The following is a 13,717-nucleotide window of genomic DNA, read 5'->3' as shown; positions in this document are numbered from 1 at the left end:
GGGATAAATGGTTTAGTCAAGACAGTAAGCGTATGATTTATAAGGAACATCAGCATGAGATCCCTCCAATTCAGATTGGAGATAATTTCAAGAATGCAGTAAGTACGGACACTCATCCCCTTTACCCAGTTGCCATTCCTGTGTGTAACCAAAGCTGGAAATGTCAGAAATTCATAAATGTTTCATGTTATCCCCATTCTCCTCATACACACTCCCCTGCCAGGCTTCCCTCATTTCCTATATTCTTTTTTGGAGATGAGGTACCTGGCTAGGAACACTAAACAATACCTTCTTCCATTCTCAAGGCATATCTTGTCCAGCTTTTAGGTGGAAGGATGTCCTTTGGTTAAATGATGTGAAACATGTTAATGAAAATACATTTATTCATCAGTAATACATGTCATGGTTTATAAAAAAAATCTGTATAAAATTCTAAATAGTAAACATAAAAATTTCAATTAGAATTTTAAACATTAACAGCAAAACATTCTTTTAGTGTCAAAAATGTTAAATAATTTTCATATAAATGCTCATGTCTATGAAGATTTTAATGGGAATTCTGAAAGACAAAAGTGTAATGAAGTTTACCTTAAAAGGCAGGTTTACAGCAAAGTCAAATTTTAAAAATAAAATTACAAAAGTCCAAATTGTATTTGATACACAGCATTTGAGGTTTCAAGTTTTTAACATATTATACACAATACATGACAAAGAAATGTAATAGCAGATTTAAATTTTAAGTAAGTCAGTATTCTCAAGCTTAAGTTTGACAAATTGATGTAAAATTTCCAGTTTGCTGTAAACACCCATTTTCAATGTCCTATTGTACAATGTAAAATCTTGGACCAACTTCAGCTTCATAATACTGTATACATATACAGTACTTACAATGTACAGGATTCTTGCCTGATAATACCGTAAAAAGTATTTCAATACCATTTCTATAAGGACATCACAATTAGCCATTATTACTGTTGGTCTAAATCATAAAAGGATCAGTCCCTACCTTATAGGACTGTATGGATACAGAACTTACTAGGCCTTCAAAAATGAAGAATGTATCGTATTCAGAATGATCTGCATTTCAGTCTAGAAACTATATTTACTTGAGAAAATCTTCATTGCCATACTGAATGCCACATTCTGGAGCATCTAGTTCAGTTCTTAGAATTGTGTGTTTTACTGGAACACCATACTGAGAATCCCTTCCACTATCTTAAGAAATTGCTTCTTCATGTTTGAAACTACTCATTTTGTACTTCATCAAAAATATTTTTGATTTGCTTTGTATACCCACAAAAGTGAGCACTGGTTAGTACTAAAAGCCATACCCTTACCCAGCATGTTAGTTAAATAAGAAAAAATTCCTTGGCAGACCTTGATTTAGCACCATTGACACAAGAAAAACATTTATTTACTAGATATAACAAGAACCTCATAACTGGCTAGATACCCCTTTTACATTTCCTAAAGCTTCCTTCATAATCCTAAGTACAAGATCAACATTCTCTGGAGTACAGTTGTAGCCCATCAAACCAATTCTCCAAACTTTTCCTGCAGAGGGACCAAGACCTCCACTGATTTCCACTAGGTAACTGTCAAAGAAAGAAAATCAATGATAATATTGACTACTGTGATGATTTTAATTTTCCTAATGGAAAAAATAATTTTTGACCAGAAATACAAAATTTCCATTCTCAAAATCAAGGTTTAGTAACATTAATAGGTAGTTTTAATCAAACCGGTCAAAATACTGGACTCTCATTTATTACAACCAAGACTTTCTCCAAGTCAGTAAATCTGTAAGAAATGAAATTTTTTAAATTATAATTTTGCATGGATAAATGAAAAGACCAATCATTGTACTTGCAGTCTTATGAAATTGTGAATTTAAATGTCTAAATAAGAAGAAATCAAATAGCAACTGTATTAATATAGAATACTAACATTCCCATCAATTGCTCAGCCACATGTATTTCTCTTTAATATTTCAACATAAAATTAGTTGAAGTGATATTATAAAAGTTGGCCATAAAAATGGATCTGTTGACAATTGAAAATGTGCAAGAATTCTTATGATTTGCAAGAATTCTTATGATTAACTTGTAATGCAAGCTCAAATAAAACACTAATAAAGAAATATGCAAGTATGTATAGCAGAAATATACAAACCTTTCAAGTAATTCACCGACACAGAAAAATTGAAATTAAGAAATAGAAAGGAATGCCTTAATGTACACCATTATGTGGATGGAAAAGCGTCTTATAACCGAGTTGGGTACAGGATTGAAGATGATGCCTTTATGAAGCCTTTCTTTTGTCAAGTTTCTATTCATTGCTCTTTTCATGACTAAGGAATAAGAGGGACACCCAACATTTATGTGTACAAAATATTTTAAGACTAAGGAATTAGTTTAATTTACTACACTAATGGCTAACTTTTCAAGATCTTGCATTTCCCCCCAAAAATTCCTTTTTCATCTTTGGTACAGACACTATCAATTCAACATACCTTTAAGAACTAGCACAAACATGTCTTAGGCAATTTTATATTTTGTGGATGAGGCTTGGCTGACTAGTACTCTGAACTGGGAGTGTACTGAAATCAAGTAATCAAATAGCTAAAAAATTTGATTCTTACTTTGACATGAAGTATTTTACTACTTTCATCCAATCGATGCCATCTGGGACACGGATGGTATTTACTGTAGGAGTCCTTTTGCTCGCATCTGAAATGAACATTTCTAAACCAAGTGCCGCAAGACCCTCCCATAGCTTCTCAGCACATGCTCTGTGACGTTTCCACAAGGATTCCAGACCTTCTTCACAGACTATTGCCAAACCTTCTCGTAAGGCATACACTGAGCTTACTGGACCAGTATGATGGTACCTGGAAATATATTAAGCATTTTTGAATCATGGGCAAAAATGGGTTTTAAAAATATAAATACACTGTTGACATGCTGCACTGCATTTATATGTTAACAATTACAAAAACCTGGGAATCAAACTAGATCAAATATTATTCTCTTCAAACTGTGTAGCAGGTAACTGATGACAAAAAAAATAAATTTATTTTACAATGGAAAGGTTTGCAAACTGAGCTTCACATTTTTGTCATAAGCTTTAAACTGTAGTTGTGCAAGTTTTACTGATGCCTTTAAGTACTGCAAGAAGCTGTGAATTTACATATTTTTTTTATTATTACAGAGCAGTGAATGAAATCATTTCGTCACACTGCCAGACTCTTAGGGCTCACCCAAAGGATTTCTTCTCTGATGAAGACTGAAAGAACAAAGTGAAGGTTAAAAAGTCACAACAAAAGTGAGTGAGAAGAGGCTATACAAAACTAGAAAAATGAAAGGCAGACAGCATTGCAACTGAGGTTATTTGGACTTGCATCGAAGAGCTTTTACTATCACTTTCAGTATAATGTGCTGGGGACATTGTAAGTGGTAACTCTCTATGGATAAAAGCTTGTGAGAAAACTATAAATTACAATGATAGACCCGACTTCTGATCCCACCACCTTCTCTCTCATAACAGATTAGAGAGATTAACACCAATCTAATAAATTTGCCTTTTTGAATATCTAAGATACACAACTAGAGAAGAAGTTATGGCTAATGACCAACTCAGTCCCTCCTCCATAAGGCACATGAATATTAAACATTACTATTTTCCATTGTTCTGTTCCAGTATCATCATGAATGTTCATCCATCAGGAGGCCCCTCTAAGGGATTAGTTGTCAAATTAGTTCTCTACAGTCTTCACAAGAATAAAGAAAAATTTCTGATTAACTTCAGAAATCCCATGACACTACTATTTACACAAAATGGGGCAGCAAAACTCACTTGCGGGGTAAGCCGTCACAGCCCCAGTAATTTGCCAGCCAAGTCATATCTGCATAGAAGCTTCTTATAGGAGTTTTTCTTGCACGTACTTTTGCCCTGGAAATGAACAGATAAAAAACAGGTGAACTGCCTTTTACCTTACCAGTGTCAAACTAGTAAAAATCAATAACTAAAAATTAGCTAAGATGTTGAACATTTCCACAGTAGTTTCATGCTGAAATAGCTCAACAAATTCAAACTGCTGTATTAACATTCAATCACAGCAATGAACTTGTAAAAACAAAGATACTCCCTACTTCAATATATACTGTATATAAAATCTGATCCAGTAAATATTGTCTATTTTGATGTCATAAACCCAAATACTCAGGTCACTTATACAAAATATATGAAAAGCAACCCAAATCTTATTGCATAAGAAAGAAAAAGTTAAGAACCTGTTTAAAACAAAGAAAACTTGGGGAAGAGCAAATCACTTGTACTTGATGTTTACCCTGGCTACACGAAACATGCATGAAATACACATTATCAATGATGACTCCGAGTTTAGTGCTCGAAAGGGGGAAAACTACTCAGCACACACGCAACAGGCGACATTCATGTGTCCTCTTATGGAACAGGCCAAAATGCTACATAAAAAATTTGAATTTAACCAAATCCTTTAAAAAGTAAAATAACAAGGTTAAATGAATTTTGGAAAATGCAAGCTTGGGGCCTAGGGATGAGTTACTGACTCATGTAACCAAGAAATTTTTTATCTTCACTACACAGTTTACACTAATCAGTTTAAAAGAGGTGGCAACATAGCACACAGAACACCCTCTAAAAAGGACTAGCAAAAGATGAGGTTAAGTTCATCATATACATAATTACTTTTGTTATCTTCATAAGTGTTTATAAAAAACAGGACCAAATAAATTAACAAAAAGATATGACTCAATATTTTTTTAGTTCACACTTACATAGCTCTGTCACCAAAAGCAATAGGGGCCAGTGATGGTGGAGCAGATATAACTTTCTGTGTTCCAGTATATACAACGTCAATTTCCCAGTCATCCATGTAAAACGGTACACCACCTAAAGATGCAACTGTATCAACTGCCAGTAAAGCATTGTACCTATGGGTGAAAAAACTTATTAAAATCCTACAGATAATCTCAATCATGTCCTCTCTTCATGAATACCAACCTGTACACATTGTATATGAAAAAGCAATTCCATCATACTTCACGATAATACTACAGTACAGTAGTACAGTAAGTCCAATTATGCCTTTTTCTTTTAAAAGTATACTCCTTTTTAAAAACCAATACCACATGATTTCCATCTGTAAAAATTATAATCAGTAGGTCTACTAGCATTTATATGGGGTACACAATGCCCTTTTAAAACCAAAGTTGCTTCCTCTTTATGCAAACAAATTTCTAAAAATTTTTCCAACTCACAAAACTTAGATGCACAATATTTTCTCTATGAAGAATATAAAACAGTCAAGAAAAGATGTACTATCTGCACAGGTATTGGACTTAGTTCTGTCATAAGGCTAGTCTATATTTTGAAAAACCAGTCATTCACCCTTATTTACTAAAAGTTCAGACTACTGCAGATCAGAGATGCTACATGAAGCTTAGCTCATTAGCAAATATTAACACCAAAACAGTTTACTTACAGTATTACAAAATTATCATGCTCTACTTCTACAGCAATGTTTTATGTAAACGTCATTTCTTTACTGAAAAAATAAATTTTACCTTGATTATATTTCACATATTACCAGTGGCTTGACAATCAAGAATGCAAAATACTACATACTTTCTACAAAGAGCACCAACACCTTCTAATGGTTGCAATGCTCCAGTTGAAGATTCTCCCTGAACTACAAAAAGGACAGCTGGCTTGTGCGTTTTTAATCCTGCTTCCAATTCTCCTAAGCTAAAAACTTCACCTGCTGCTTTTTCTAGAAGTCGAACATCAGCATCTATAAAGTACAAAATTAGCACTAAGTACCAAAAAATTCTATAAGTACTACAGAAATGTTATTACTTATACAGTATTACAAAGGTTAAATAAATTGTTACTTTAGCCTACAATACAGAAGTATTAATGACAACGATGTAATGCATCAGCATATAAATCATCGTCATTAATATTTTTATATGTATCTGCTTTCTTTTAGAGGGTAAGACATGGAAAAGTTCTCTACAATCTTCTGCCTATGCAACTGTGGTACAAAATCTATAATGATACCAAATGTAGTTATGTTAATATCTAACACCATAATTTTTGTACTTTTCTGATGTATTATACAATTAAAAAATCAAAGGTTGTGGGAAACCAATACCAACCGTGTCTTCGAGCCATATCAGCTGCCCTCTCTCCCCATATACCATTCTGAGCAATCAGTATGACATCGCCAGGTTCCAGGAGATTGCACATGGTAGTCTCCATTCCTGCATGACCAGTGCCACTAACACAACAAACAACATTTGCCTTTGTTTGGAATATGTATCGTAAACCTTCTTTCACTTCATCCATAATCTGAAATTTGTCGTGTAACAAAAGGAATTATTAAATACTGCACCCCAAATATACTCTGTATATCTAAAAATACTATGATAATCTTACAGGTTATATAGATATCTTGTGAAGAACAACATGAAAAATTTGTGCAAAATAACCTATCAAGACAAAGTACCAGAGAAAATTAACTGACAGCTGTGAGAAACTATGCAACAAGATCATTTTCCCAATTACGAGCATTAGTTAATTATCACACAAATGTATATTTACATCACTTTATTACATACTATATTATAAAGAAAAATTATGTTGAGGACACTGGACTGTGAAATGTGAAGATATTGCTGGATTAATGTTAAAAAAAATATCCTATTAGTGAACAGTGCAAAAATATGTATGATTTACATACAGTATATGGCTTATACTATTTTATATGGCAGAGGCTTTAACACTGACAAATAGAACACAGGAAATTCTTAAAAATTTATAACAAAATAATGCTAACACTCATGGCACCATAATACAAATAAGGAAGTTGTGGAGAGAAGTGGTTTCCTCTGGTTCACAAAGATACTGAGGTCTACAAGACTGAATTGGTTCAGAAACATGACGTTTGGTTTGGACACATGACATTTAAGGATGAGGAATAGTTAGTGAACCTGTATCAGATATATATGTACAGGAAAAAGAAAGTAACAAAAATCATGGAAAATGGGCACAAATGTTTACCTAATTTTGATGGGAATTAAAGAAGAGAGTGTACAAAACAGAAAAGACCTGAGACTAGTAATTTCTTGCCTAGAGCCATAACAGGAAAACTGGACCTGAAAATGTTAGTGATGATAAGTAGTACATCAATATACCTGACAAAACTCTGGGTGAAGATGCCCTAATAATGGTTTCATCATGGCATAATGGACACGCAAGGGGCTGTTGGAGGGCCCTGGGCCCATCAGCAATTTGGATGGTACCGTTAAAGGCTTCTTTAGACATTCTGGTGGTGTTACATTCATTCTGTAAGAGATTAGATGTTACTAAACCACAATAAAAAATAATATATTAACAAATAAAGTTCATTATATGTTTCAGGTTTTCTTATATACAAACCTATTATATTATTTTACTCATGCATAATATTTTTGTGCAATAGGCTACACATATATGGAATTGTTATTAAAATTTGCAGTTTCATGTTTTCTTCAAGCTGATACTGCCACAGAATGAAAGCTTCTCACACAACTTGTCATCATACGTCATTTCTGAGCCTTGGCAAGCTGAACCTACAGACAAGTTTTCTGTATATGGGTTTCGTTGGGCAGCAAGCACTTTGGATAAAAATGGTTAGTTTAAAAAAAAAAAAAACACTCAAATTTTGCATGTGCTCATACTTGGATAAACTATTATATTTATGTAGTTGCTGTTTAGAGGTGGGTATTTTAATGACATCTTGATACTTCGTCCAATTGGAGATCTGAAAAAAATATGGTTCCAGGAACTTGAGGACAATGAAACATTTGTACTGTATCTTCTTTGATCAGAAAGCCACCAAGTGCATATTTACGACAGTACAGATGTGTATAAAAAAAAAAAATAAAAGTCAGAGGTATAGCAGGAGAGAGAACAAGATGTCCAAAGGACAGTGATCAAATGATGAGATCCTTCAAGCTCTGGCCCAGAGGAAAGAGGTACACAAGAGGAACATTTTGAGAAATGAAACCAGGATCTTAACACAGCAGAGGGAAAAAGGAAATTTGTACAATGAATAGTAATAACATTGTGTCTCATTAAATACAGAAAAGAGGTGATGGGGGGGAAAGTGTATTCATATCAAAGATAATGGAGAAAGTTACAGATAGAAAGGAGATAGGAAATGGCACATCGATGGAATGGCTGATGGCCAAGCACTAGGATCTATGAGGTCATTCAGTGCTGAAAGGGAAACTCAGAGTAAAAAAGTTTTAAGGGTGTAATAGGAGGAAAACCCCACAGTTGCACTACAAAACAATTGTTAGGAGAGGGTGGAAAATAAGGTGGATGAGAATATGATCAGAGGTGCTGTTCATAACTAGGGACTCTGCAAAGAACCTTAAGTAATGCCTACAGTGCATTGTGTAAGGTGCACTGATGGTACTACTCCCCCTATGGGGTGGCACCTTGATTAGGTTAAGTTGCACCATTATAATACACTTAGTGGTTTATGATGCTATGGTCAGGTTTAATGCTTGGGTTGGGGTGGGGCTTGGGAGTCCAGGGAGAAAAGCTCCCTCTTTTCAGATTGGACCTAGCTCCTATGTAGGTGTGGCCATTTCATTCATTTATTATGTTATTCACTATACAAAATGCTTGATTTCCCACTGAAGTACCACACATTGTTAAATGTGGGGATTGGATCATGGGTCAATAAGGCATTTCCAAAAATCTGAAATACTTAAAAAATTGTTGGAACTATGGATACATAAGATTTTAGCTAACTTTTCAGGGGATACTGTAGTGATAAAGAAGGTGACAAATAACATATGTATGCAAATACTGTTCAGTATTAAGGTAAGTTGGGAATTTCAAGAGCTTCCCCTTAAGTGAGGTAGGAAGCAGCCTCCTAAGGTCAGGTCAAGTTAAGAAGTATTCTTTTATATAAATCTATGATTTATGGCACTTTATGTCAGGCTAAGTTGAGGGGGGTGTCTAAAGGGAGGAACAGCAACCACTTAGTCGAGTAAGACATGGCATGTTATGTTAGCCTATGTGATGTATCCTGGTAATTCACCAAATTCCCATTTCCTTCACCCAAAAATACTTGTTTCCTTCTGAGGTCCCTCATTAGCTGCAGTAAAATGCAGAGTAAGGGGTCAAAAATTACTTGAGGGAATCCAGAGGGGGTGAAACCCCAACTAGGTTAGAATATGGCATATGAGGTTAGTTTAGGTATAATTAAGTCTAGTTAGGTCATATTCCCCTCTGAAATACAAACTACAAAAGTGCCTACTAGGCCTACAGTAGCCATGACACTGCATTTGCTCCTCTGGAAAGGAGGGGTATCATGGGCTAACAGAGCAGTGCATTAAAACATCAAAATTACATAACATACTAGGCCACACAAAAAAATTATATATTAGTCCTATATTTTTATATTACTGTTATTAAAAAATACTCATGGTAGCATTGGTCTTAAAATGGAGAAACAAATCCACAGTTACGTATAAGTATATATATATTTAAAGATATAAATCTAGTCGGGTAGTTTTCAGGAATCTGTCCGACTCCAGAACGCTATGTGTATAGATTTACCAGAAAGTTACCTGTATAGATTTATCTTTAAATATATGCACATATACGTAACTGTGGATTTGTTTCTCCATTAGTGCTATTAATATACACCAATTTTAACTAATCACCTACAGAGGGATTTAATGAAATTATTCCTACCTAGTATATATTACACAGGCTCAAGACAGGTAACCAAGGCTTTAGGATCAACTACCATTTGCTAGCTATATAGCCTAAACTACATAATAATTTCATTTAGTCATTGGCTAATGTTTGAGAGACAGTATGCCTATTTTAGTTAACTCATACAAATCACGAAAACCATCAAAGATTCACAATAGAGCCCACTATATACGACGCAAAACACTCGTAATCTCATTTTAATTAAAACAGTAACCAGCGGAGGCTACGTAACATTACTTAACAGGTGGGATACCAGTTACAGGCCTTGGAGAACCCCACACCATGGCATACAGCGTAAATAACATGGCCTAGGCCTAAATACAACAACCATTTTAAATCTTTTTACATGGCAACATAAATAACACGATTTTTACACTTTGAACGAGACGATAACGTTCGAACTCACGTGCCGTCGGAGAGAACAGCTGACAGAGGAGCCCTTAGACTTGTTGCTGTGCGAAGACACCTACGTCTGGCAGCGACGAGACCGGGTGACCTTGTTGTCGCAGCAGAAGCGCCGCCGGTCACAAGTCCTACGCAGCCGCGACGGACTACGTTGCCTATCATCATCACTGATGATGACGAATTAGAGCATAGAATAATTATAGAAAGTTCAGATCTATGCATCTATGCTTAGAGCATGAAATTACACGAAGTTGAAATGTATGCTCTAATGGTTATATATATATATATATATATATATATATATATATATATATATATATATATATATATATATATATATATATATATATATGAAGTTGAAATGTATGCTCTAATGGTTATATATATATATATATATATATATATATATATATATATATATATATATATATATATATATATATACATACACATATATATGGATTGTGGTTATTACAGTAACACACGTATCTGGTAAAATGTGACAAGTAGAATATTCTACTGGTCACTTTTCTAATTCTTTAGTTTTTTCTTTTGATCTTTCAACTTTATTGTATTTGTAATTGAAATATTGTATATAATTTTACCATATCCGTGTGTTATTGTAATAACCACAATCCATATATATATATATATATATATATATATATATATATATATATATATATATATATATATATATATATATATATGCCAAGAAAGGTGGATGGTCCAGTGTGTGGTAAGGGGTATGATGAGCTGCAGATGAGCCTTCCGTGTAGGTCCGTGAATCAGCTATGTTGATGATGTATTCTGTACTAGAAGTCTATCCATGATTATCAGTTACAAATATGAACGTGGCAATGACCATTTTGACTTTTTATTTTCTAAGAAATGTCCTCCTGTTAGGGAAGCAACGTATTTTATATATATATATATATATATATATATATATATATATATATATATATATATATATATATATATATATATATATAGGCCTATATATATTATATAAGCAAATACTTTGGGGGAACAATACGGTTACTTAGGCAACTGTTTAAGAGAAATAACAAGGGTTGGTGAATGTTGTGAATAAAAGAAAGGCATATCTGAGTGATGCATGAACCAAAAGGGTTATTGTAGATTTGAGATTATTAACATAAGTGACCGTTGATGGTGTAAAGGACAATTATTAGCAACTGGCATTTAGAGTTGAGTTGTTGTGGTACGATGGTGAAATTGTGGCTGAGTAGCTGACCAGGATGTGTAATTATGCTAAGATAAGGGAAAGGTTCCACATGAATGTGAGGAGAGGAATAATTATTTTTCTAAGTGATTGTTTTTCTGTATAAGGATGGAATAACAGAGGTTACTGTAAGAATTATGGGAATGTAACATAAGTTAGTGAACCGGAGAAGGTGTATCAAGCGTTTAGTATACAGAAGTTGTATGAGAAGCTTGAAAGTTCAGTGAAAAATTATGCGTGTGTGTACAAATTACAATAGAAATGAATTATCTTTGATGTAACTAGTATAAGGGGCAAAAAAAAAAAAAAGAAAAGAGCCGAGAGAATTAGACATGATGGAACATGAAAGGCATAGTACCTGTAGAAGGCTTAGTACAGGTGAGAAATTTTAAGATTCAGTACATCTGGTGGGCCAAATCAGTACTTTTGTCAGCAGAGGTAAAAGATCATTAAAATGCCAAGCTTATTAATTGGCAGAGATGTTAAAAGGAAAGGATCTTGTCATTCAAGATGTACAAATGCTTGCAAAGTAGAGGAAAATGCTATGGTATATTAAGTGGGCTCACATGCTGCGCTTAAGACTCAGCTTTTTGAAGTTAAGGAAGGTTTTGCACATGGGTTATGATACTTAGATGCCAGATTGGTAACGGGACAAAGACTGGACTTTTGAACTTGTTGAGATTATTCTTGTCTGAGAGAAATCTTTTGTTGCCAAATTATAAGCCGCCTATAGAGTTTATGATATTCTGATAGGCGAAGGTAGGCGACGTTCAGTATTTTGACTAGTGATCACCAAGGATAAAAGCCCATTTTAACTTCACTAGTGTAAGGTACTGGGCTAGCAACCTCATCCTTTGAGTGCGTGAAAGAAAGTGGTACTGGCACCATACCCTCAATGGAAAAAAAGGGAGTTGGGATGTGGTGACTTCACCATTCACCTTTGGAAGGTGCAATCAGCCAAGTGGGTGCAGCTCTCAACTCACGCTTGCTAGGTTGTACGAATCCAATGGAAGCAAAAGTGCCCGGGTAGTAACCATGACAATGCATACAACCACTGGTGCCCATGTTGTTCTACCTATAAGGATAGATTTAAGACCACGTATAGGCCTAACCAAGTTATTTCTGGCCATTTGAAGTGATAAAACTGCTATAAAAACGTAACGTACAGTCTTTAAAATAAGTAATGGTAATACCTTCAGTTGCAAGGCAGACGAGGCTGAAATACAAGTTATAACACAAAGAAACCAAACACAATAACACATCGTCTTAGAAATGGCATTGAAAAATGACTGCTGATTAGATGATAACGATGGTGGATAAAAGCCTTTTCCAGCTGCTTGTTTCCCACGGAATGAATCGTTTATCAGTTGACTATCTGTCTTTAAACTATCTATGAATACTGCTTTTTAAATCTGTAACCGCTTCGGACGAAGAACAACATTAACAGCTGGAAATTATTTAAAGTTTTCGTAACACATTGTGATGAAGAGATAAGATTACATTCTTGTGGCCTAAGGGGAATCCCTTAAGCTTTTAATTGGATACCAAATGACAGGTGAACTAACAAACCGGTTGCGTGACTTTTATTTATCTTAACCACAAAGAGGATGATAACCCTCTCATAAATTAGTCAGCTTACTAAATAGTTAGCTGACTAACGAACAAAGCACGTTGAGTCTAAAGAACCACCAACGCAATTGTCGGAGATATCAAAGATGAATATTATACAAATTATACAAAATTGTAAGAGAAACAAACTTAAAGGGATATACAGATAACTGGCTCAAAGACAAAATGACAACACAAATAAGAATTTTGGAAGAAATCCGTCAACTTATTGATAAAAGATAAAAAGATACTAGTTGTACTATCCTAATTTCGGAATAATAAACTAAAATACTAAGCAAAGGGCTCTATAGGTGCCATTTGAAGAGTTTTACGAGTGTGAGAAATTTCCTGCTTATGCCCATGTTGTCAGGTTCTTACGATATTTTGTTATTTGAGAGTGATCTACTCCTGTTTTGTCTATGAGATCTTTGGCATTTCTCTTCCCGTTGTCAAGTGGGGCAAAATTACCTTTGTTGCTGTCACCTTGTAAGCATTTTCTTAGAATTTTAACAGCCCAATAGTAAGAAAAATATAGAACGATAAACTTGGGAATAAGAGTCAACTTTATCACACGTTTCATTGCTATTCATTTTTCGTTTTGCTATCCGTTAGGAAGGGACATGTGGTTATCGGAAC

The 13,717-nt window shown here is 34.4% G+C and overlaps 1 protein-coding gene across 3 annotated transcripts; it reads right to left on the bottom strand.

Annotated features, from left to right (window-relative positions):
* Positions 1–365: 365 nt before the first annotated feature.
* Positions 366–12,856, bottom strand: Agxt (Alanine-glyoxylate aminotransferase). 3 transcript variants are annotated; one of them, XM_067110495.1, is made up of 9 exons: positions 12,667–12,856; positions 10,229–10,394; positions 7,239–7,389; positions 6,201–6,393; positions 5,668–5,833; positions 4,818–4,973; positions 3,856–3,951; positions 2,642–2,890; positions 366–1,595 (listed from the first exon to the last, which is right to left on the bottom strand). In XM_067110495.1, exons 2-9 carry the CDS (start codon positions 10,390–10,392, stop codon positions 1,436–1,438), a joined length of 1,335 nt encoding a protein of 444 aa, XP_066966596.1. In that variant the 5' UTR covers positions 10,393–10,394; positions 12,667–12,856; the 3' UTR covers positions 366–1,435. The 3 variants fall into 3 exon arrangements, with proteins under 3 accessions (XP_066966596.1, XP_066966595.1, XP_066966597.1); XM_067110494.1 differs by lacking the exon at positions 12,667–12,856 and adding an exon at positions 12,457–12,553; XM_067110496.1 differs by lacking the exon at positions 12,667–12,856 and having other exon boundaries at positions 10,197–10,240.
* Positions 12,857–13,717: the final 861 nt, after the last annotated feature.

The sequence above is a fragment of the Macrobrachium rosenbergii genome, chromosome 10, assembly GCF_040412425.1.
Source record: "Macrobrachium rosenbergii isolate ZJJX-2024 chromosome 10, ASM4041242v1, whole genome shotgun sequence".
Taxonomy (NCBI): Eukaryota; Metazoa; Arthropoda; class Malacostraca; order Decapoda; family Palaemonidae; genus Macrobrachium; species Macrobrachium rosenbergii.
Note: the sequence above shows the minus strand (reverse complement) of the source record. Positions and strands in the feature narration are given on the sequence as shown.

Excerpts from the sequence above, each read along its gene's own strand:
- Agxt (XM_067110494.1), bottom strand. The coding sequence starts at position 12,538 with ATGGGCACCAGTGGTTGTATGCATTGTCATGGTTACTACCCGGGCACT. Across the intron at positions 6,394-7,238 it reads TTCACCCAGAGTTTTGTCAG|ATTATGGATGAAGTGAAAGA; the intron begins GTATATTGATGT and ends GACAAATTTCAG. Across the intron at positions 2,891-3,855 it reads TGTGACGGCTTACCCCGCAA|GTACCATCATACTGGTCCAG; the intron begins GTGAGTTTTGCT and ends ATATATTTCCAG.